General features: G+C 33.7%; 1 protein-coding gene across 1 annotated transcript in view; it reads right to left on the bottom strand.

Moving 5' to 3' along the window:
- The window catches only part of LOC149412743 (two pore calcium channel protein 1-like), a 54,935-nt gene extending 31,159 nt beyond the window's left edge, over positions 1-23,776 (bottom strand). The window contains exons 1-2 of the mRNA XM_089644927.1: positions 23,659-23,776; positions 1,482-1,642 (exon numbers count right to left, since the gene is read on the bottom strand). Coding sequence (XP_089501053.1) covers positions 1,482-1,642; positions 23,659-23,758 — 261 coding nt within the window. The 5' untranslated portion in view covers positions 23,759-23,776. The remainder of the gene's footprint in view (positions 1-1,481; positions 1,643-23,658) is intronic.
- Positions 23,777-26,354: the final 2,578 nt, after the last annotated feature.

Raw genomic sequence — 26,354 nt, 5'->3', positions numbered from 1 at the left:
TTTCACTAGGGCGATACTGAAAGTATTTACTATTTATTTCATATGGTGGTGGTTAAATTAACGTAATCAGCAATTGGTCAATAATAATCCATTGAACTAATAAAAATTTCGATTTCATGTATACAGGGTGTTCTGTTTCAACTAGGCAATAATATAGATGCATCATAATATATTATCTTGATTGTTAAAAATTAAAATTAATCGGTAAAAATCTATCAATTAAAAATCAATCAATCAATCAAGCAATTAAAAGGTAAGTCTATATTGATATCAGAGAGATGATCAGTTCATGATAAATTTATCAAAACTCCTAGACATGCAATATGTATGCATATTTTATACATCACTAGCTGACGTGTACTCAGCGTTGCTGGGAGTTATCCTCAGGAGATAGACTTATACTATGGTGGACTTTTCTGTAGGCCTTTTTAAGTATACAATTCCGTAGTACGTTATTTTGATGTATCTCGTAAGGTTTAGCCAGCGTTAGCAATGTAAGCACCTGAAAGGTTTTTTTTACGACTTGATTACAAAACCATTGACTTTTCTCTACTTTCTATAAATATAATATGCATGTATTATAATATATGTAAACCTTCTGGAATAAATTCACTAAATGATAGTGCCCTATCAAAATCCGTTGTCTAGTTTAGGAGAACTAAGTGCGCAAACAGACAGACACCGATAGTGACTTTATTTTATCAGATTTTGGCCAAACTAAAAATTCCCAGCGCTGAAGAACCTACAAAATTTCCAATATGCGTCATCAAAATACGAAACTCGGTTCGGTCATTATATAATGCATAAAGATAGGTACCTGTAAATATATATCTGTGCACAACAAATGCAGAACGACTTGTACCTGGAATGGAAGATGCTCTGAGGAACTAGCGTCATTGATCCCTTCGGCACCGGTGCGTAGTCGGGATACACGCCAAACGCGTGCCCAACATTTGTACACGGTTGACACTTGTCACATGAGAACGGGTCGCTTCTACGATTCGTTCTTAAGTTCAACAGCTCGGCTGTGGAACGAACTGCCGGCCTCTGTGTTTCCTCCCTCCTACAACATGGGACTCTTCAAGACCCATGTTCACTCCTTCCTCTCCACAAAAAGACCCTCCACACAGCATCCCCAAAGATGACATAGGCCCTGAGGGAAATTATTTTCTTCAGGGCCTCCTGTGTGGAGTTAATATAAAAAAAAAAAATTAAAAAAAAACCTATATTCAGAGCAGTAGTTTGTTTTTGATATCGCTCACAGAATTTTACGAGAATGTTTCGAAAAGTCGAAAGTGCAGGTACTTGCATTGCTTTGCAAATTTTACCTTGACGCGATAGGCGCTTGGACTTTTACCATCACATCGGAAGGAACGGTTTGTTTAGTAGTATTCATACGTAGGTATGTACCAATGTACCTAATATTAAATTTATGACATAGTGACCCCTCACATATTTTAGGATAGGTCTAGAATAGGTACCTCTAAATAGATGGCCGCCTCGTGGTAGTTCATCTCCCAGTGGTCATCCTCGGTGAGGTGCTCCCGGTTGGAGCGGTTGAGCGAGGAGCGGCTGCCGAGGTCCAGCACGGCGCTGCGCACCGCCTCCGGGACCCCGTCCCCGTTCATCCCCGCACGAGTATCTGCAATTTAACCGGCACATTTAGTCATCCACAATCACCAATCAATGACACTTTAACCCTTCGATAGTCAAAATTACATTAACATTCAGAATCGACGTTGCTTCAAATGATTTTAGCTGTATTTAATGATAAGCTCCGAATAACCAGATATAACCAGAGACCCAATCTTCCTATCCCCCATCTGCTTTCCCTCCCAATACCTTCATCTTCACAACACACAGTCTCACTGTCTACTGTCAGTTAGGACTTTAGAGTATATTCACATTTAAAATAAACCAAACATATATTCTAAGACCTAATTGTTTTAATCCTTATCACGATAATCACATAAAAAACTCAAATAAAAAACTGGATACAAAACATAGGGAGATCTGACATAGAAAACATACTAACATAAAATACAGAATGAAACAGAAACCACACAACTGCACTGGAAACATTACATAATGTAATGTACCTAAATATATTTATACAGGGTGTATCGGCACTAACCTGACAAACTTTAACCAGCTATTCCTTAGCACATTTGGAGTAAAAAATGTTATGGGCACTTTGCTGTCCGGTAGCATTTTTTTTCAATTAAAAACAAAAAAAAATTAAAATTTCCACACTACATCACTGTCATTGGCATTGCATTTCGTGTTCAACAGCTGTTATAAGCAAGTATGTCAAAAAGCGTCTTCGCTCTTTCGCACACACTAAATAATAATAGTTAAAAATGAGACGAATAGTGCCGTGCCATTTCGTTGTGATTGTAAAAGTGCGCCAATATAGGTACACACGTGCATTATTCAACGGAATTCGAATAAAATATTTGCCAGATGGGTTTTCAAACTTTGACAAAGGATAAAACAGTGGTGACATGTGGTGAAAATATGAATAATAAATTTTTTATTAAAAAAAAACGTTACCGGACAGCAAAGTGCACATAAGATTTTTTACTCCAAATATGCTAAGGAATAGATGGTTAAAGTTTGTCGGGTACGTGCCGATACACCCTGTATAATCTTTCACAAATTAATTCAAATAATTAATTAATTTTCAAAAATCTTCAGCAGAGAGATCCCATTGAAAATATCATTATTTGAAAATTTTATTAAAATTATATATTTAATGTCATCAAATCGGCAATCAATTCGCTTTCAAACACGGTTCCGTGCCGTGAAAAATAATGTTGTGAAAAATACTTCCAATAGAATGTCTAACAAGAAATGCATTCCTAACGAGAGACTTGAATACCAATGATTTGAGAGTATAATCTGTATTTATAAAAATGAATGTTTCTTTGTTAGTCCTGTAGATGTTCCTATACCATTCATCCGATTTCGCTGAAAATTTCAAGGTTTGTTCTTATTAGTGCCAGGAGTGTCTGGAGTGTGGTTTGAATGGCAGAAGATGTCGGGAACGCTCGAGAAAGACTTATCGTAATATCTCTGCACTGGAATGAGATACGGAGTCGAATTAAAGTAGACAAAGTACTGAGATGTGCTTTATTTCAAATGGAAATGCAAAATGCAAAATGGGTATTTTCCATTTTGCATTTTAAATGCTTTTCTAAAAACCATTTTGCATTTTAAATGCTTTTCTCAATGCATTTTCCATTTTAAATGCTTTTTTGCAACATTCTTCCTACTATCTCCACTCATCTTTTTTTCATAAGCCCCAAATATCAGTCGGTCCTCAACCTCGCTATGAGAGATAATTTACATTTGTCAAGTTGCTCCCTGGTAGGAGCCCTGGCAATTGAGTGATACCATTACAAAAAATACTGATTCAAATACTGAACATGGGGCCATGACGCTGTAATATTAAATGTTAGATAGCAGTTTCTATGTTTTTATGTTGGCAACATTAGTCCCGCGAAAATTTTTTGTGGTTTCATAATCTGTAGTCGTGGCGTTTTTGGATTTAACATCATGTAAATGATTTACCATCATAATATGTTTGTTCTACATTGATGTCCATTATTAAATGACAAAATTCTATAATTATTTTAATTGTTTGAATGAGAAACCATTTTGCATTTTCAATGCATTTTGAAAATAGGTATTTTGCATTTTGCATTTGAAATGCTTTTCTAAAAACCATTTTGCATTTTGCATTTTCAAATGGAAAGGTTTTGACCCATTTCCATTTTGCATTTCAAATGGTTTTGGGTACCCATTTTGCACATCTCTGACAAAGTAGTTTTTAAACAGTAACAATGTGGATTTCATGATACTACATAAAGTGAATGGTAGAAAAGTCGGGGATGCCTGAGGAAGACATGAATCAAATAATTATTTGTGGTAAAATGAGGAGAATATATAACTTGGAAGTGAATTGTTGAAGAGGTAGAGGACGTCAAATACTTGTATATAATAAATGTTCGTTTGTTCAAAATCTTAAATCTCCAAAATTTTTTCACCGATTGCTTTGAAATTATGACACAATGTTGCATTCGCGTTACACGCATGTTTTTTTATATAGGTACCGATATTATGTATTTGTCACATGTGACAGGTAAAAACATGGTTTTTTTTAAAACAGCCCCATCTGTTGGAAGTAAAAGCAACACGCGCTATTGTTTCTCTATCTGCACAGACATACTGAGTAACAGCATCGCGTGGCGGGGTATAGCTAGTTTTATCATAAAAATTAAGGTGACCGGGTATCTCATCAAAATGACAGTTCAACACACCTACAAAAAGTCCGCCCGAAGAAGCCCGCAGAAAAATATTTTTAGGCAAACACTTTTTTATGTTAATCTCTGGTACAATACACAATCCGCCTATGTTGAAAGAGGTTAACTTTTATGTCCCTAACAATTATACTCGAGGGAGTTCCCATGCACTCTTATATGCTCCGAAAGCGAGGACTTCTGCCTATCAGAACGCGCCAATAAACAGAGCGACTCAACTGCTTAACGATTCTGCATTAGCCATCGACATTTTTAATGTCACCTACAGACAATTCAGTAACTATCTTTTAACACATGTCACAAAATAGTAAAACTGCCTCTGTAAACTTTTTAATTTGTAATCTTCTCCATGATATATTGGTGTATAACCGTTTTATGGAGAACATGAAAAAATAAATAAATAAATATAGTCATGAAAAATGATGAAACAAAAACTGTGTTAAATAGGTTACATAAGTAACTATTTAACCTAGTTGTTGTTTCATCACTTTTAACGACTCTATATCACTTTTTAAAGGTGTGTTTAATTATCATTTCGATGAATATCAATATGGAACCAAAAATGAAGTCAACGTAACCTAATATAATGCATAATCTTACAAAACATAGCCTAACCTAACATAATTTAAGATTGAAAAGCAATTCATTTGTATTAGTAAATAAATCTATATCATTAAATGTCAGTTTCAACAATAAATCACATAAATAAAATAAAAAAGAAATTTACATCGTCAGGCAGACTCGTGTGGATACACAATGGACTATTAGATATTTTATAAAACATACAATGTATCATTAGTCTGTCCCGGTTCACCTAATATTAAGAATTTAGCATAATTAATTCATTTGAAGACAATTAGAGCACGAATGGTAAAAGCGATGTTATGCATTGAACCAGGAAACAATTAAGGCGATGCACTACGTCGTGTAATATTTTAAATTGAGCCGCTATCAATAACAACCCGTACGTAGATGGCGATAAGGTTTAAATTCCCGCTTAACACCATCCATTTGATTTATGCAAGAAAAAAACATGGCCAAAAAGTGCCTTTTATTTTATTTTGTGGATGTTCAGGCATATATATTTAATTTTTTTCGATCATTTTATAAATAACTTAATTTGCCACATTATACAATAAAATCATAACCGAAAATAGGTTCGTAACTAGGAGATTTTGAACTTTAAAGCAGTTTTCATAGGCCTTATACATTATTTTTTTCTGGGCTTATAAAAAGACTTATCTAAAAAATACTCGATTATTTCAAAGGCCAAGATGTATTCTACTCACAGTATTTAATTAAAGCATCTGAAACATTTCTAGGCGACCAAATTTTCAAACCAAAAACACATGATTTTACATTACTACTTATGGCATCGCCTTAATTAATCGATTTGCAGAAATGAAAAGTTGTCTATTGATCATTGATTGAATTATAGTAATCGGTATTATCTTTTAATAACAATGAATATGGGCTTACATACTTTTTTTTCTACGATCTTTTTTCAATAAAGGCGTGTATACTGTCTCCATTTGAAAGCGCGGTAATTACCATAGAGGTCACCACTAGTAAATGCAAAACAAAAATGAAGAACTCAGCACAAGTATATTAGCAACTATCGGTAATAAATACAATAATTAGTATTGCAAATGATTCACAACCACAAACTAATAAAATCAGGGCTGTCACTTGAAAAGTTTTACAACAACAAAAATATGTGAAACTGAACAAGAGTCCCAACTGGCCAGAGATATTGGGTTTACAGCATCCCTGATTGGGGTATGTTGTGAGGCTGAAGGTCGAAAGGGAAAGATTTGGTCACCGTATACAGCTAAAGCCATTTCAAGCAACGTTTAGATTCTGAACGATGGTCTTTCATTGGGGCGTTACTAAGAGTAACTACCACTTCACTGATTATCTATCTCGAGGTTTACAGAACAAGATAAACTGTAAATATCGTTTTACCGAACGATTTAACAACAACAAAATTATGTTATTGTTTGAAAATTACATAGAAATTGGCAAGATTAACACTATTACATACAATTGTGGCAAGATTAACACTATTACATACAAATGTGGCAAGATTAACACTATTACATACAAATGTGGAAAGAATAACACTATTATAATATTGTTTCAGTCATTCTTCTTATCGAACAATTTTTCGAAAATTATGTAACAAACAATGTGGGATGTTTTCTTATTTTCCGAATCAAATGAATATTTCAAAGCACCTATCAAGTGAGCTATCATGATGGAAATGACATTGCAAACTGTACTTAGTTCTGTTCAATTCAATTCAATTAATTTCTGTTCATTCATTTCAAAAACATTACAAAATTGTTAATTTCAATGAGTTTTTAAAATATTTTTGTAATAAGAATTCTTAGATTAATATTAACAGTGTGTATATCAACTATACCTGTAATAATAGAGCTTGCCTTTTAAAGGAAGCTTCATTGATGCAAAACATGTCGATATCCGAATTGATTCTGTTCAACAGCAAGATTGCTCTCCCCACAGGCATGACCATTGGCAAGTTAGTTCTGCAGGCCGGGAGATAAAATAGTCTATGTTGTCGGTGACGTAGATAACCATCGGGAACATAGAAATGAATGCTCTCCATGATGACCGAGTTTTCAAACCATCCACGAATCGGTCTAAAGAAATGTGTAGCAATGCGCACATCCCTCCTGACCCGTAGTTAGTTCATTCCGAGCATACCCAAAAGAAAGTCAGTGGGATAGAGCCACGGGTAGTAGCCATACTCCCTCATGTAGAGAAATCTCAAGAATTTCTTCTCAACTCTCTCCAACATGAGAGAATACTTAACAAAATGACAGTTGTGCTTTTCTGTTGATCACAATTTGTTTAAAAGTTGAAACAGACCTGGAAACGACTTTGAATTGTTACATTTGAATTTCTGTTTTTTTTTGGAACACCTCATATCCTTGTAGTTTACAGGTTTTTTTTCTGTTTAATTACAAACAAAAAAATTACATAAATCATGAGGCCCTGCTTTACAGATAAAACAAGACTTGAATGTATCCTTGAGGTTACTTCTATGTGGATATCATATTGCATAGATGAACTGACTTCAACCTTAATCTTATCACTTATCTCTTCCGATTGCCCTTATAATAAAGAACTTGAATCTGATAAAATTGACTCATAAAATAGATGAAACTTTAAAATGAATGAAATGAAGAAAGAATTTATTACTTTTGAGATATATTTGAGTTTTGTTTTGACTAACTAATCATCACGCCGTTCTCCGACGGGGAAGGCAGAGACGACGGACCGCCAAACAACTCGGTCTTGACACATTCATGCTTGCTTCATTCACATTCATACATCATCTTATACATACTCTTCTGCTATCCCAACTCGGGACATAGCCCAACTCGTGTATCTGGTTCGCTTGATCGTGCAATATCTTACTCGGGCATACCCAACGTCTTCTGCCATACATCTTCTTATAGTACTTTGTTTATTCATTTGCTCTAGATGCCCAAACCATCTAAGCGCCTGTTTCTTAATCTTACTCATTACGCTTACATCAGCCTTGCATTCCTTTGTGGATCTCCACATTTCGCATACGATCACACACGGTTTTACCACGCGTACGTCTCAGGGATTTCATTTCTACAGCATTCAGTCTACTTTCATCCTTCCTCTGTCAGTTTCATGCCTCACTTCCATACATCAGGGTAGGTACCGGAACTCCATTGTGGATGCTAGATTCGCTCCGACAACTGTGTTCAGTCCTACGTGAATGGAGTTACCTGCATTTACCCTTCTTTCAATACCTCTAACGGTCTTTCCATCTCTCGTAAACATACTTCCCAAATACACAAACTTACTAACCTGCACGAAGTTTTCATCATTCGCAACTATATTGCACATTGTTTTCATACTATCTCTTTCAAACACCGTAACTTATGAGTCCATAATAATACTAGGATAATTTATATAGCTCCTGTCTTGTAAAATATCACTTCAACAGCAGGTAACAACTAACAATACAAATAAAAGATATTTAAGAGCAAGACAATTTTTAATAGAAAAGTAAAAAAAAAAATGCGCACATTCTAAAATTTATATTATAAATTGCAAAAAAAAAACTGTATAATTTATGATCTTTTTCATTTCCCTGCGCTAAATTAATCAAATAATAAATGAACTTGGCTCTATGTTTATTAAATAGTAAATATAAAAATAGATAAGAATGTTCACTTAATTATTATTATTAAATAAACAATAGCTCAAAACATATTAGCATTGTAGTTTTGATTAAAGAATTGTAGAGAATGCAACATGAAAATGAAGGGTTGTAATAATAGCGAATAAAAAAATATGAAAAAATATTTCTAACTAGCTGTACCCCATCACGCGTTGCTGTGGCTCAGTCTGTCTGTGCAGATATAGAAACAATAGTGTGTTGTTTTTACATCCAACAGATGGCGCTATTTTAAAAAAAAAACATGTTGATACATGTGATTTATATATATAATATAGGTATATAAAAACACATGTATTCAAATGCAACTTTCAGAGATTTTGAGATTTTAAACAAACGAACATTTACATTTTTATTTATATAGATTTTGAAAACGTTAATTGTTTTTCATGGTGGAATTCCATTTTATATGCGTGTTTGTACGCGGTTTCGCGTTTTCAGCTATTCCAAAACTGCTGCGTTTAGTCATAGTGCGTGCGCCCACTAAGATACAAGAAGATTTGATTTCCACTGAATCAAAAAAAATTATCAAACTAAACCTAAATAACCTCTCAGCCTTCCCCTGAGACTTAGACTTAAATAATCCAAACAGAAAAATCTGTGCAAATTTCATGAAGCCGGTGCTCACCATCATCTATTTTTTCTTCAAACTCAAATATTCAGATAGATACATGCCTCCTGATTATCATTTAAAATTGTCTAATCAAAGTTAAAATTTTTTTTACTAACAATCATGCATATGCTACACCCAGAGCTCGTACGTGACATTATCGTTCTAGTATCTTCTGACTTTTTCGTTTTCATTTAAGACGCGTCAGAAGGAAGAGGACGATCGTCGATGACATATATACGAGCTTTCGTTGGGACTAGTATAGAAGAACAGACATTACAAATAATTATGCCATTAAACATTTCTCTAGCCGCATTCAGAACTATGTAAATAAATTCGAAAAAAAGTCCTATCAGCAAATAATGTAACGCATTCACAAGTTATTTAAAAGTAGCCCTGACAGTAGCTACTTGATAGTCATTTTATTTATAACTCAGAGTGAGTATAAAAAATACATTTAAAGAAAATTACAAAAGTCATTTAGACCACAGCTTGACAAATTATTGACCAAGTGTAGTGAAGTCCCATTTTAACTCGATAGTTTGGCACATAAATCAACTTCTATAGATTGATAACTTCAGGCTTTTTGTATGAAACAAATTTGTCCTAAAAAATCATAGATATTCCAATATATAGACGGTAAAATTCTCATTTGGAGCCTACTTATTATACTATACACCAATGAAAAACTTTCAAAATTTATTCCATAGATTTTCAGAGTATTTCATTGGTGGATATAGTTAGGCAAACATATGATGTCAAAATATTTCAGTTCAAATTTTCGATTGGAGTTATACCCCCTGGTTTGGCATTTCATCTGTCTATAAATTTGTTTTTACATTCCATTTTCGGTGTCGAAAATGGAATGTAGCATTTACTTTACTATTCAAGAAAGCCTTACTTTGATTAGATGGCTAATTTTGACTAGGTGGCTAATTTGACTAAGCTTTTCAATGGTACCTACCTGCCTGATAAAAATTTGAAAAAGTATTGTCATTGAGATAGTAACATTTCTTTGGACAAATTATATAATTCTTTATTTGAAATAAAAAAATGTTACATAAAATATTATATGGTTTATGGCGTTGTTTGGACTTCACATAGAGTTTTTCGATATCAGAAATATACAGTGATCATCCTCTTTTTTTCAAGGTTAAGTGTGCAAAATTTCATCAATCTCGGAATAAAACTGTAGATTTTATTTAAATTAACATTACAGATTGGGGTCTAGATTGTTATAATTGTACCGTTTATACAATGTATTTGCAGCGACAAAAACCTTGTAAAACAGAGTTGTAGGAAATGAAAAACACATCGATCTTTTGATCAACTACATTTAGGAAGTACTTGTCTCTCCCCACGGGTGAGTTCATGAACAAATTGGTGCGGCTAGCTTTACATAAAGGAGGTTATGGCGACGTCCTCGAGAGTGAGACTCTGGTACATAGAAATTTATTTGAGCCAGAATCTCATTTTTAAATATGTAAACGTTTATTAAGAGATAAAAAATATTTATTCAGAATAATAACTCTACTTGTCTCTAGGGAGTGGTATTTGGTCACGCACAGGATAAAAGTAGAGATGGGTATATCCAGGGGTAATATCCTTAGAGATGCAAAAATAAAAATCTTAATAGTTTCTTGTGAACTCTTTCAGTGCACAAAATGTACGTTACTTCGTGATACTGAAGCTTAGGCCGTTTATTTTGTCCCAGTTTGAGGCACAGTTTATATCACATTAAAGAAGAACGCAGTCAAGAAGGTTTTTAATTGAACGGTACAGTTTCAAGTCATCTGCAAAAAGTAAATAGTGCAAATGAATGATGACTGAACCAATATCGTTAATGAATAGCAGAAACAAAAGCGGTACTGGGATAGACCCCTGAGGAACTCCAGAAAAAACAATGAATTCGAGAAAACTGGAACCCTTATAAAATCGTTCTGTCTACGATTTGAAATCGGAAATATGAAGCAATAAAACGGAGTAGTCTTGTGGAAAAACCAAACGAAGCTAACTTGTTTCGGAGAATGTCGATGTCAACATTGTCGAATGCTTTTTCCAAGTCAAAATAAGCTACATCAACCTGGTCACCCTTGTCAAGAGTTCTTGATAAGAAATCTGATATGCGTAGGTTAGATGTTACTGACATCTGGGGTCTAAATACTTGTTGACGATCGTCAAGCAGTTGCTTAACGTAGTTAAGTATGTTTATTTCTGCAAAATTTTCTCAAATATTTTCGTGATAGAGCGAATAGTAACCGGTCGGTAATTTCGGTTATTGCATTTGTCACCCTTTTTGTAAATACAGGTGATTTTTGTTAGCTTCCTGATGTCCAGTAGAGACCCCGTTTTTAGAGATGCATTAAAAAGATGACATAATGGCAATATTAAAAGAATAACCTTCAAATATAAATATTGGAATATTGTCAAGTTTCTTTAAATATGAAAGTGCCGTCTTAACATCTTCCGTAATATTGACCAAGTCGAATGAAGACCCAATTTGTTCAGTGTGGAATGAGGAGTCCACATTGAGAGTAGATTGAACATTTTTATACACAGATTAAAAATGGTTACAAAACTGTTGCAAATTATAAATTTATTCAAATTAAATAAGAGAATATTAGAAACAGACTTTCTTGGAGTTAAGGTCTACTTTTCACAGAACTACGAGTTGTAACAATACTATACACTCATTATTCCATTCGCAAATGTAAATACATTAGCGAGGAGGAACTACATGGTATATTAGAGGCAATTAACATATGCCAAAGAATATTAATCACCCTTTTGAAAATACTATTAGAATTGCATAGTTAACATGTGTATTAACACAGATGTAAGTTTAGTATGTAGTAGTTGAATTCGAATTTTATCCATACAGTAAACCACTACATAAGCAAGAATTACTTTAATCCCTAAGACAATTATGAGGGATATTTCTCCCAGACATCAAACAGCAGTATAGTCTTTTTGGGAGACATTTCTCACAGCCTTACTATAGGGGACGTGCACACACTTCATACAGCCTGTTATAGAAAATTTATTAGTCAAAATAAAGATTCCTTCATTATCATAATTATTTTAACAAAAAAACTGCAAATACCCTATTATGACTGTTTCGCATGTGATGTTAATATTATATTCAAAATTCTTTACAACAAAAGCAGTTCAATTTAGCTAAAACATTAAATCTTGTATAAATTGAAAAAATATAATCTGAACATAAAAAAATCTGGTTCTAACTGGTTACTTCTTGCAAAAAAATGCAAATCGAATTGAGTTTGCTAGTAGATTTGATCATTATCATTATTTTTATCAGGGATGTATTATGTACAGTCAATGACGTTACAATATATAGACACACTATAGAAATCTCAAAGTGGCAAGCCAAAAGCAAGTCAATTGTAGTGTTTTCGATTTCGTAGTTTTAGTACTAAACTGCCACGCGTCGTATTAAGTCGTGTGCTATCTCTAAGTAAATAACCTTAAAAATGTGCCAAAATGCCCTCGTGTGTGATGAGAAAATGTTTTCATTACTCGGCAAACACTAACGAGAAAGTAAAATAGCGAATGTAGCAATAAACTAATCATCTAGGTCATCTAATACAGTATTTCATGTTCGTCTTATAGTTTTTACACCCTCATGCGTAACACTAGGCAATAAAATTGTAGGAATGAACAATAATCCTCGAGTGATTTTCATACAATAGAACCTAATTCCCATTTTTATACGCATTAAGTTAATAGAAATCAGAGCTAAACTTAAAACTCACCTATTTATACACTGATATCCATAAATCAGAAACCTTTCACTTTCACAATCATGCAAATACCTTCAGTATGGATAGATGGAAGGAAAATGGATGTTAGTAGTAGCGTCAAATACCTGGGACATATTATCACAGACGACCTGAAAGACATAGAGTATTTGAAAAACAAAGAAGAGCGAAATTCGTTAGAGTAGGTGTGCTGTCAAGGGGTTTTCACTTTTGCAGTACAAACGTCATAAGGATACTATTCAACGCATTCTGCACTTTGCTGTACACGTCAGAACTGTGGGTAGATTACACTGCATCCCAATGGCATAAGCTAAAAGTCGCTTACAATAATGCTTATTGCCAACTATTCCGCCTACCGAGATACTGCAACGCTACGGAAATGCTCTGGCGGGACGAGTGCACTCTTTCAGAGCGCTTCTCCGACACCACATGGGAAGCTTATGGCGCAGACTACGCCAATCAAATAACACTATCATCACTGCCATGGTTGCATGGATGGAGTCCCCCCTGATGGCCCTCTGGAGACGGGAGATGTTCAAATATCCTCCATAAATTGCCCATTTGTGTATATTTATTATTATTATTTGTCTGTTATTTTAAAATATGGAATGTATAGCATTGCACTACCTCTGCATACATTCTGGAATAAATTCTTATTATTATTATTATTCACAGAACTAAGAATTTTTAAGCTTTTTAAAGTCATTTAATAAAAATTCTTCAGTACTAAATTATCCAGTCTTTTAAAATAAATATCAACTCTACTCTTGCCACTAATTTTCTAAAAAAATGTAAAAATAGAATTGAGTGTATTTGAAATCATACTCTGTAAAAATGGAATTAAGTGAATTTGAAATCATACCTTGTAAAAATAGAATTGAGTGTATTTGAAATCATACCTTGTAAAAATAGAATTGAGTGTTTTTCAATGTAATCCATGAATATTTCTGCAAGAAGTGGACTGAGGGGCGATCCCATTGGTAATCTGTGGTTTTGTTGGTAGAATTTATCATTAAACTCAAAGTAGTTAGTTTCCACACAAATTTTAAATAGATTGAATAAGTCTTTTTTAGTAACTGGGTTTATATTAGATTCGTCTAAAATATCTTCAATGATTTTAAGGCATTCTTGAATAGGGATATTGCTTAAGAGACTGACCACGTTTAAAGATATGAACTGGCAATTGTGCGGTAGATTTATGTTTTTTATTTTATTTACAAGTTCGAGAGAATTTTCAACGCTATGTTTTGGGTAGAATTTAGTATGTTGTTTGAAAAGAAAGTTAAGTTTTTTGGCGAGTATTGTCGTTGGGGCGTTTATAAAAGAAACAACGGGACGTATGGGGATAGAATGAAACAGCTGTCACGCGTAATAATAATTACACAGCAGAATTTGTTAAAAAAATTTTTTTTAAAGAAAGACAAACATTCCCGGGTTACGAATAACTCAACAATGTTTGAAAATCTCCTACTACCACCACAGAAAGCCGAAAATGTTGCTTGTGTTGTGATGGAGGACTTAGCCAGCCGAGGAATCGAACACGCGACGCTCGGGTGAGACCCAAGCGCTATGCCCACTCAACCACTGACCGGTCAAATTGAGTGTATTTGAAATCATACCTTCTAAGAATAGAATTGAGTGTATTTGAAATCATAAATATTTTTGTATTGTAAGAATTTTATTTAAATTCACAAACTAACATAAAATGTTAATTTAACGATCATATTGCTCTAGTTTTCTCTGGTTAAAACCAAGTGTAGATTAAAAATTGCATAGACGTAAAAAAAAATACATTTAATTTAATGCTTTTATGTTTTTTTATCCATAAGAGCATATTACTGCGTATATTGGTAATGGCTGTTTGTTCAGTTTTGTGAACAAACAGCCATTACCCGTTGTGTCAATTTGTTTGAATTTGGTCTCATAGAAATCGTTGTGTCTCTCTTTCCGTCATAGTTAGAAATATGATCTAAAGAGTGTTAGAAAGAGATAACACTATTATTCATAATCAATCTAGAAGTTAACTATAGAATAATCAAAATCTATGAAACCAAAGGTTCTGACCGCAATTTGATAAAAATTTGACGTTTGAAATACATATTTTTTATAAGATGAGGTTACAATAATGCATAAATAAACCACACGTTAGATCGATATATTCGGGCTTTTCGTATGAAACAAATTGATCCTCTATTTACCTATAGATATGCTAATATTTAGAAACATTCTATAAAAGCGACAATGCTACGTCACTATCAACGTGGATAGAGGAAACTCAAAAAAGAGGCGAGACCATAGACAAAATTCCCATAGTAGAATATTTATTTTCCCATACAAACAATTCAACTTTTTTTATCTAAAAACTACCTTAAAACGTTGGAATTTCTAAAAAAGTTATTTTTATTTTTGTGATGTATGGTAATAAAGTTGAGTATTTAAGCGATAGATGGCGCTAGTCATAAAGCTTACTCCAGAGTCCGACAGATGTCGCTAGAGTGTAACAATTACTTGTGAGATGAGATTAACAGGGAACAAGCTTTTCGAACCAGAGAATTTCCAACCCTCGGGTAATGAACAGTGTAGCTAAATCCAGACCTATTATTTGTAATGTAAATAAACACAAATATAAGTAGAACCTTTTACTTTTTAACAAAGAGTTCCCAACACTTAAATCTGCAAATTAAGGCAGATATAACACTTTTCTACTTCTAAAATCATGTAGAATCACCCCCAAGTTAGCGCACTTTACCCCCGGACACCCTGTATATCCCAGCCTGATAGGGTCTTGTAAAAGTTGTGCTATCTAATTTTGTATTACGGTAAAAAATACAATTTAAATAGCTTTAGAAAGAGATAATACCATGCTTTCAGTTTGCATTAAAAAAATTACCATAAATGCTACTGATAAATTATAAATAATCCTATGAAACAATTAGCATTTGAAAAATAGCTTTGCAAATACTTAGATTTTTTTTGTGCATTACAGATTGATTCAATCCTATTACAACACATCTGAAATATACAAAGCTTTAAATGAAACTTTTTACAATAACCGATATTTTAGAGTTCTTGCCTAAAATAACTTTTGAAATCTTTAAGGCCAATGTTGAAAATGTCAAGAGACCTAGAGGTATCATTTAGCAGCACCATACCTCTTGTCATGCTATGCTGGGCCATAACGTCCGTTCTTCCGTGTGGAATACAGGGCAAGTCGTGGCGTCGATCCTGACGATAGTTGTTCGGTATAAACAATTTATAGCATTCCAAGAGGTATGGGCTGTCAATTTAATAGTTCATGATTTTAAAAGCTGTTACTTGCATTTCTCCTAGATTGGAGACTTTCGTAGTGCATTTCGGAGACAAATCTATGTGATGCATAAATCGTGGGTATTCTCATATAAAGATATCTTAGAAATTTTTTTTGAATTTGTTCTAATAATTCTATGTATTTTTGCTGGTATGGGGCCCAGATAGCAGAATGTATTCTAATTTAGATCGTATAAGGCAGTTAACATCGATGTCATTGCTTCGGGCTTGGAGAATTGTTTGCTTATTCTTATCACAAATCTAAGAAGTTTATAACAAGATGATACCAATCCCAGTATATGATTTGAAAAAGTCAGTTTGGGATCAAATGTAACCCCGTGGTCCCTTATGGATTTTACTGATGACAATATTTCATCATTTCGTTTATAATCAAATTTGATCGGGTTTTTGGAAAGCGTATACGTCATAGTGACACATGTTTTTACATTAAAGGAAAGTTTATTTTCATCTGCCCATGAAGATATTGCGTCGCATGTCATCCTGAGCAGTTTAAGATTGTCAGCAAAAAGCAAGCAAGTGGTACTTTGGATGGATTCTTGAATATCATCTATTAATATCAAGAATAGTAGAGGTCCCAAGTTAGTCCCCTGTGGTATTCCTAAAAATGCCGGGAATTCCCTGGACTCATGGCCACCTATGCATATATATTGTGTTCTGTTTTTTAAATACGTTGCAAGGAATTGTATTAGAGGTTGGTCAAAGCCTATTCTATGGATCTTTCGCAAGAGTACGTCGTGATCTACACGGTCAAATGCTTTTCCTAAGTCAGTATAAATCACGTCAATTTGATATTGTGCGTCCAATCCTTTTGAGATTGGAAACAGTAGATTTTTTTGACAGAAAACCATGCTGATTTCCTCCTAAGAATGGTTTTATTTTATTTGTCAGTTTTTCACAAATTAGTGTTTCAAAAATTTTTGGAAAAGATGATAAAACCGCTACCGCTCTATAATTATGTACCTCAGTTTTGCAACCCGACTTTTATATTGGGCTCACCTTGGTGAGTTTCGAAGATTGGGGAAAGGTGGAAGTAGCAATACTGAGGTTGATTATGCAGCATAAAGGTTTGTATAAATATTCCCCTAACATGATAATTACATGAGGTGGAATTCCATTCGGTCCCGTAGCCTTGTCGGGTTTTTGGTTTTGAATGCATATTTTTACTTCCTCGGGTCTAAATTTTTCAAGAGAGATTGAACCTATAAATTTCGGCACCTCTTGCCGGAGACTTTCCGCATCTAAGTTGGGATATACTTTGTTGTAGACCGATTTAAAGTAGTCCGCAAATTTCTGAGACACTAGTTGGGGACACTGGATGATTTTATCCGCGTCCATGAGTTCTATAGAAGTAGCCCCACTTGATTTTTGTAACCTGATATATTGCCAAAAGTTTTTGACATCGCTTTTAATCCCATTTTCAACATTAGCCAAGTAAAGTTTCTTTTTTAAATACATGTCTTTTTTTAGTTCAGACCTTTTTGCAGAGAATAATGAATAATCTAAATTGCTTTTAGTTGCTTTATATTTTCTGCGAAGAGATTCCTTGAATTTAATTTTATCGCCATTGAATTTAATTTTATTATTTTAAGTATACATTTGTCAAACCACACGGATAGTTGACATTTACTTTGCGTGGTTTATTTATGGGTGCACACAGATCAAAAATACAACTCAATACCGAGTAAAAATATTCCACTGCATCATCAACAGATTTTATGTCATGTAAATATTTCCAGTCAAAACAGAAAATATTTGTTTACACAGGTTAATGTTTAAAATTTAATTTGTTTAAGTGAATTCTTTCCAAAAAAGGATTTTGGTTTGCGGAGTTTGATGAATTGTCGATAGATGGCTCCGCTAGTCCAGCCGGGCGAGAGCGAAGAGCGTTTCGCCTGGCATTTCGACGGCTGTACGTTGATTTTGATAGTTTTATCCGTATATCTAATGTAGGGTGGTATTTACCTTCTAGAACTAAAGGTTCATCACTTCGACTGACGTCACAAATATTTGAGTTGCTTAAAACAAGATCGAGTATATTGTTGAAATAATTTTTTATAGCATTATATTGTCTGAGACCATTTGAGCTTAGGAAATACGAATGTTCACATATTATCTCCTCGAGCTTATTCGTGAGATTGAAATCGCCCAGTATTATTATATCTTTGTTGCTTAATGCCTTCGATGTCTCTCGGTCTATGTATTCGTAGAATGTAATACGGTTTTCGGAGAGTCATCGGTGCAATAAAAATATACTATGCATATGTAAGCCATGAAATTATTTAGATAAAACGAAAAAAAAGTGACTTTAATTTTTATAGTACCTTTGTCTAATTAAATTTTTTTTTTTTTCTTGTAAAGTAATCATTCTTATTATTAGTAATATTAATGAAAACTATCGGTAAGGGAGTTTAAATACCTTTTTCTATGTTTGCATTCAAAATTTTAATTAATATTAAAATCTGAAAGAGTTTTTCGTCCGCTTTCAAGAACAGTATTATATTTTGAAATACATTAAAAAACAAAGAATTTATCTGGAATCAAATGTATTGCGAATATATTTACTGCAGAATCTGTATTTTGACGGTTCTGCTAAGAGAAATAACATTGCAAAATGTCAAGAGGAATTACGGGTTAAATTAGAGAAAATTAGGAACATACTTTTTTGGACGCGAGGTCTACTATTTACACAACCACTAGTTAGAACCTATTAACTTTATTAATGTTATTTTAGTCAGAGCATGAAAAACTACGACGTCCGTAAATATAAGTCTTTGTTTACTTTACTTTTCAAAGCACTGTTTTAATTTATAGTCGTAGCGAAATAAATTAAAACTTAAGTATCTATTGTTTGAAAGTATTTATATAGTTTTGTAAAGCATTCTTGAGGTGATAATATCACCTTAACCCTTTCACATCCGCATTATTGTTTCCACATATATAAAATATGTAATGCTTGATAATACCTCAGAAAATTATTTGAAAATTTTTGGTATTTAATTTTTTTTTTATTATTCTACATTAATTTGGATTAACATTGGACGTCAAATTGTATTTTTTAAATGGTAAGGTAAAATAAACATAACACTAAAGTAATACAAATAACTTGTATTACTATACAGGGTGTCCGGAAACTCGTAGTACAAGCGGGAAACTGGTGAATCTACATCACATTTGGAGTCGATTTTGTAGTATATTTTTTTTTTATTTGAGCTTTCGTTATCGAGTAAATCGAGTTTGAAGTTGATTTTTCTTTTTATTTTTTTATTTTTTTTTTTAATCAAATTCTTATAAATTATTACTGAAGATCAAAGTACCCAACTAATCAAAACTATTTGAAAGTAAAACAAATGAAGAAACTCGGATTTGAAGCATTATTTTGAAATCACCCTTCATTTAACCCGGTGTAATCATAAAATATTTCTGCTCTGCAGGGTTAAAACATCTGTTATTCAACCCTAAACACCAGAAAAAACTTTAACCCTAAAATAGCCGAAAAATATTTTTTTTTGGTTTTTTTTTTTTTTTTTTGAAAATGCTCAAATCAAAAAACTTTATGTTTTTTTGGGTTCTCCATGTGGTGTAGATTCTCCAGTTTCCCGCTTGTACTACGAGTTTCCGGACACCGTGTATACTTATCCGACCGGTCAGTGGTTGAGTGGGCATAGCGCTTGGGTCTCACCCGAGCGTCGCGTGTTCGATTCCTCGGCTGGCTAAGTCCTCCATCACAACACAAGCAACATTTTCGGCTTTCTGTGGTGGTAGTAGGAGATTTTCAAACATTGTTGGGTTTTTCGTAACCTGGGAATGTTTGTCATCTTTAAAAAAAAAAAAAAAAAAAAACTGTTTCATGTCAAAAATGCACATTTACAATGTAGAAATAATCTAGGATAATAATTTTTAAAAATTCGCCATACTAGTCGAAAATATGTCCGTCACTACCAGTGTTAATTTGAATGAACATTGAAATTCATTTACGATATTCTGGCAAATGACTGTGAACAGTGAATTGAACTGATGTTATTATTACAGAACACATCTTTATGCGTTAAAATATTTGTAATTTGAGTACAAAATATTAATATTTCACCTTAAATGAAGTAATCAATGACGGCAAAAATTCGATGAAACTCACAATCAGCAGAAGTCAAAATATTTATCGTTTTTGTGGCAGGAATAAGGATTTCAACCGAGCAGAAAAAATAGACGCCACAGAAAAGATTACAAGCTATAAGAAAACAAAAACATGGCTTTTCTAAATCGCTACCGTTACGGTGAAAAAAATCACAAAGTTCGTGTTAATTTGAATTAACACTGGGGCTGAAAGGGTATGCATTATCATATTATTTTACAAGAAGGCACAAAAGATAATAAATTACCAAAGAAATGTTATCTATATAAAAATTACTTTTTCTTTGTTTGTCCCCTATAGACTCAAAAATTACTCTACCGATTTGCTGAAGTATTCAAATATTGTTCTTATTAGTGTCAGTAGTGTTTAGAGAGTGATTTGAATGGTAGAACAAGTCGGAGACGCCCGAGGAAGACATAACGCATTATCTCTGCATTGGAATGAGATATGGACTCGAATTAAAGATTATATAATTAAGATTTTTAACAGTAACTATATGGTATACACATAGACATATGAATATTAGTAGACCTGCCCTAAGTGATTAAAAGCGTATTATCCCCACTCCCCATACCGGTTCCATTGGAGCCGGCTGGGCTCGCGTATGGCCTCAAGTGAAATTTGAAAACGTGACGTCATCATTCTTGTGCGAACTATGGTCGAGGCATCATCGGTTCATTTTACGAAATAACACGGCAAAATGTTGACTTGTACTATGAAAACTTGTAAAAATAGATGTGAAAAAGAGAATAAACTCAATTGTCGTATTACATTCCATAAGTAAGCATTATTTTACTTTATTTTAAGCTTATTCACACCGTATTATATGGATCAGTTTTAGAAACATATACTATCACATCACAATGTAGCGATTCTCAAGTGTGCTCATCGTTGTTTACTGGGGTAAGTAAATTATGAAACATTTGTAAAAGTGTCTTAACTAAATACTCTGAAACTAACTACGACTCTGCAAACAGAAGAAATTTACTTTGCCGTATTTGGACTTCGCAAATTAGTTCATAACGTGGCGAGTAATTTGCGCTCCCATGTAAAAATTTCTATTCATTCAAAAGCAGATTTTACTTTTAAGAACTAAATGGTGATATTATAATGCGAGATGCCTATTTACTGTCAGATTGATTTATTGACGAATCACAGTCAGCTTAACCCCCTTCGTTCTTCAACAGTTGATTTTACCCCTCGCCATTATCTTCTCGTCTATTAATTCCTATGTCTGTGGGTATACAGTAGTGAATCATAGAAAAATTCGAGGACACCCAATAAAAACTTAACACATTATCTCTGAACTGGAATGTTATGCAGAGTCGAATTAAGTAAGTTTAAGATTTCATCATACTCAGTGAAGTGAATGGTAGAAATAGTCAGGTACTCCCGAGAAAGATATGGCACGACCATGTTAAATAAATACTTACAATAATACAATAATATTATTTGCACCTTAAAAATGCATTCAGTTGTCATATAGATTTCACAACCTCTAAACTTTACCCTAAATTATTTATAAGTCCCAGAGCAATGGCGGGTACACGTAAGCTAGTAAATAATAAAAATCAAGTTTGTAGAAGACTGCCAATTCTTTCCAGAGATACAATGGCGGAATTTTTTACAAAAATCTTTTCATTATTATTTTTTTTTTCCGAAATAGTATTTTCACAATTTATTCATTAAAAATATATATATTTTGTAACATTTTAATTTATAATATTGTTACAATAATACATAATGATTGACATAAGAACAAAATAGTGAAATATATGTTTTTAGTATTTCTACACCAATGAAGGGAACTAGCTCTTGAGTTTGGTGTAGGAGTAAAAATTCATATCATAGAGTGTATGATAATACAGGATGTGGTAACTTTATAAAATACAAATATGGTTCGAAATGAATTTACTGCATTTTAATAATGATGTTACAAGTGTTCAATTTTTTAAAATAACTTTACTTTTTCTTGAATAATACAAATTCTGTTATTTTTTTAATTCTTCGGGAAGACTAAATGTATAAAACATTTTGGTAAATTTTGGATAGGGCCTGACACGCTTATTACGAATAATTTTTAGAAAAAAACTTTATATTCGCCTTAATTACTATAAAAGAAAACTTTTTGCATTTCGGGCGGCGGAAAATTATGCATTTTGATTTTCAATTGCATAAAACCAAAATTCACTTCGCGAATCGATGTGGCGACAACGCGACGCCATTAGGAACGCACTGTTATGTTGGTATCACTGATGCATTAACAAGAGCTAAATACGACCGTTGCTATCTTCGTGGGATGTTGAGGTTTGTGTAATATGGTTTGTGATACAAAGGAAAGTGCCCCTTAATAACGCCTGCTCGCGTCAAGGCAAGAAAAACATCCCAGTTTTCAACTAGTTTACCGGCTACGCTAGGTTTGTGTAACATGGTTTGTGATACAAATCAATGTATCAGGGATACCAACATAACAGTGACGTACCTAATGGCAGCTGATTGCCGCCGCGTCGATTCGCGAAGTGAATTTTGGTTAACGCAATTGAAAATTTAAATTCATAATTTTCCGCCGCCCGAAATGCAAAAAGTTTTCTTTTATAGTAATTACGGCGAATATAAAGTTTTTTTCTAAAAAATATTCGTAATAAGCGTGTCAGGCCCTATCCAAAAATTACCAACATTTTTTATGTAGAGCCTGGTAAATAATTGCAATGGTGTTTTTACGCAATAAAACGAGTGTTTCAATCTAAGGCAAATTGAGCATGTGTAAATTCAAATAAAATAAAAGGATTATTTTTAATATGAAGTCATTTTTAATAAAGAAGGGTGACATCACCCTAAATGTGAATTTAGGAGCAATTTCGTCCCACTCTCTTATCTTGCAACATAAATTACAATGCAATTCACAACCCAAAAACGGTATAAACTCGCAAAAAGTCATTTTGTTGGTGGATGAAAAATAAATCCAATTTGCGCAATTGGTATCATTAAATCGTCAATTCAATACAGAATTAGCCGACTGATGCTATAATTGTAACTCGAACAATTATGTCCGGAAGTTCATACATCCTATCATTAATTCATACCCCATGAAATTGTAATGTCCGTGACATTATTGCTTAAAATATACATGATTACATACATAAGTACATGAAGCGGGTGACATTTTTCATTGTAAACATGGTTTTTTCTCAATGAATCGGAAATAAAAGTCGCCATGTTTTATTAGGAATATTCTTTAGTGTACTTACTTGAATGATTTGATCCATATGTGTTATTTGCGTTGTTTATTTCATCACTAAACCGCGTATACCCGTCAGAAGGAGTCACCGGACTCCTGAGTGTGGCCATTTCCGACTTTGACAGTTGACGTATGAAGTCATAGATAAAAGCCATCGAAACGCCATAGCCAAGAAAATAAAATCAAGTCCTATAGACAACAAAAAACATTTATTATAGAATTAAAAAAATTATTTCCAAAAGAACTTATTTTCATCAGGCAGCAGTGCAGTGATTTTCAAAAACGATCGGTAACTTTTGCAATGAAAAATTGTTTAGTTAATAATATCTAACGCGCATTAAAAACATGCGGGCGGCAGCAAACAATCAAGGATGTAATTTATAACTACTATCGAGTCTGAACCATTGTTTGTATAAGATTACACTGTTATCTACGCCCCAATGTGAGTGGTTTATTTATGGCCCTAATCAAGTGTAAACAAACCCAGCGTGTTTTTGCCACTGTTTTCCCAAATTAGTCTCCATTTTCAGTATTTAGTGAAAAGTGCGAAGAAATAAATGTATTGTAACGTCTTTGAGAAATTGCTTATATATTATTATATTTAAAAAGTTGATTTTCCTTATGAAGAATTTCCACATAAAAAAGTAAGGCCTCCTACTGAATTTGGTAGTATTCGGTAGGTAGGAAAGATTACAACACCCCTAATTCGAGGGATAGATAAAAATAGGAAAATAATGCGTCTTTTCAGATCTAGTCACTTAAAAGAGCAAAAGCCAATTCAGCCTAGTACCCGCCTTTTACTCTGAATCGCGGCTGAAAAGATGGCTTCAAGTCTCTTGAAAATACGGTCTGAATCTATTTAGATAACAAATGAGCCTGTCTTTTCGTTTCACATGACCTATTGAATTCAAATATTCCAACACCAGTGAAACGGTTTCGGGTACCTAGTTTTATAGATTTCTGTAATAAGACCCCTTTAATGTATGCTTCTGATTTCTGATTACGGCAAATAACACTGAACCTAGCATCCTTACTTAAATATTTAAATTGAATGGAGTGAGTAATACGAAACCTGTATTATACACAGGTGTCCGGGAGCCGGGGGAAAAGTGCACTAATTCGGGAGGTAATTCTACATGATGGAAGAAGTTTTTTTTATGTGATACCGCACATTTTTATGTGAGAACACTGAAGTCACTTGAGCATAGATATACCAATTATAAAAGTTATTACATTAATGCACAACTTGAGTGAAAAATATAATGGCTTAAAAAACATATATTCATATAGACCAGGGGTGGGGAACTGTTTTACCGCCAATGATCATTTATAGGTATGTTTGTAGTATCATCCGCAAGCAGCACTTAGATTTTTACAGCAGACGGGTGGGGGGTGGTTGTGGAGGCGAAGAGGGGCTGAGAATCCTCGATATTCAATCCTGAACCGTATTCGCACGATTGCTGGTAAACCATACCACGGCTTAATTGAACGGTTACCCTTTTTATTAGGATATTTTAGAAATAATAGTGCCATTAAAATTATCCAAGTATTAATAGTTATTACATACTCGGACGAGAATGGCGTCCGACAGTCCGACATCATGACTTGGACATATGCAACTAGACCTGCTAACTATCTGGCTTCTTACTTTTCTAGTGGTACGAAGTGGCCACGGTACCAAAAGTCGTATGATCATTCCTATTCTGGAAACTGTATCGGGGAGACATAACGTGGGGAGCCATATCGGGCGTGCACAGTATTCACATTGCCCATACGCCTTAAGCTCACCGATCCCGTTCAATTGAGCGACTCTTTGAGCCGTACGAAAATATTTATCTGGTACCGTCGCTCCCGCTCTTAATAAATTGAGTCATGAACCATCACTAGTCTGCAACTCAAATAGCCTCAGCGTAAACATCAAGAGCTCCTCAGCATATTGTATTGTGTCAGAAACAGATTCATCGCTATAATAACTCTTAGCTCTCCGTGTGCGCCTGCTAATTCTATGTTCGAAAGCTTTTTGTAAATCGTACTGTCATATCAGATAATGAGCATGAGGGGACCGACTAAATTTGCTCTTTATGACCATTACTCGTTACGCCTCTATTAATATATTCGCAAATGTACAGTATATTTTCAATATACAAAGTATTGTAAAAAAATAGAAAAATACACTTTTATTAACCAAATATATAATCAATGATGCTTTACTGATTTTACTTTCATGCTTCTCAATTTCCTCCTCAAAACAATCAACACATTAAAGCTATCATCACCTGGTTCAAGCTTTCTAAGAAAAATATCACTAAATAGTCTATCTTATTATCACTGTGTATCATACGGCTTGTAAAAAATCTCACTTGCCATAAATAACTAGCAGGACTGTTATGGATTTGGGCTGTACAATAAAATAAAGTAAATTAACTTATCACAAACCAGTGATGCACAACCCGCGGCCCAATTGTTGCGGCCTGCATGTCAATTTCATAAGAACCCGTTTGCACAACACTAAATTCTAAAAAATCAACAGAAACCCTAAATCTCGAGTCAACCCCCTCCCCCTCAACGAAAACAAAAAAAAATCCACTTGTAGGTCGCGGGCTGTTTGAAAAATAGGCAAAGCTGCTGAAAAAGTTGTGCATCACTATCATAAATTTACCCCGTGCAGGGATGTAGGTGTAACTAGGTACCTTCATAAACATATTT

This window comes from Hesperophylax consimilis, chromosome 22 (assembly GCF_061612785.1).
Source record: "Hesperophylax consimilis isolate HC1 chromosome 22, BYU_Hcon_1.0, whole genome shotgun sequence".
NCBI classification, from domain to species: domain Eukaryota; kingdom Metazoa; phylum Arthropoda; class Insecta; order Trichoptera; family Limnephilidae; genus Hesperophylax; species Hesperophylax consimilis.
Note: the sequence above shows the minus strand (reverse complement) of the source record. Positions and strands in the feature narration are given on the sequence as shown.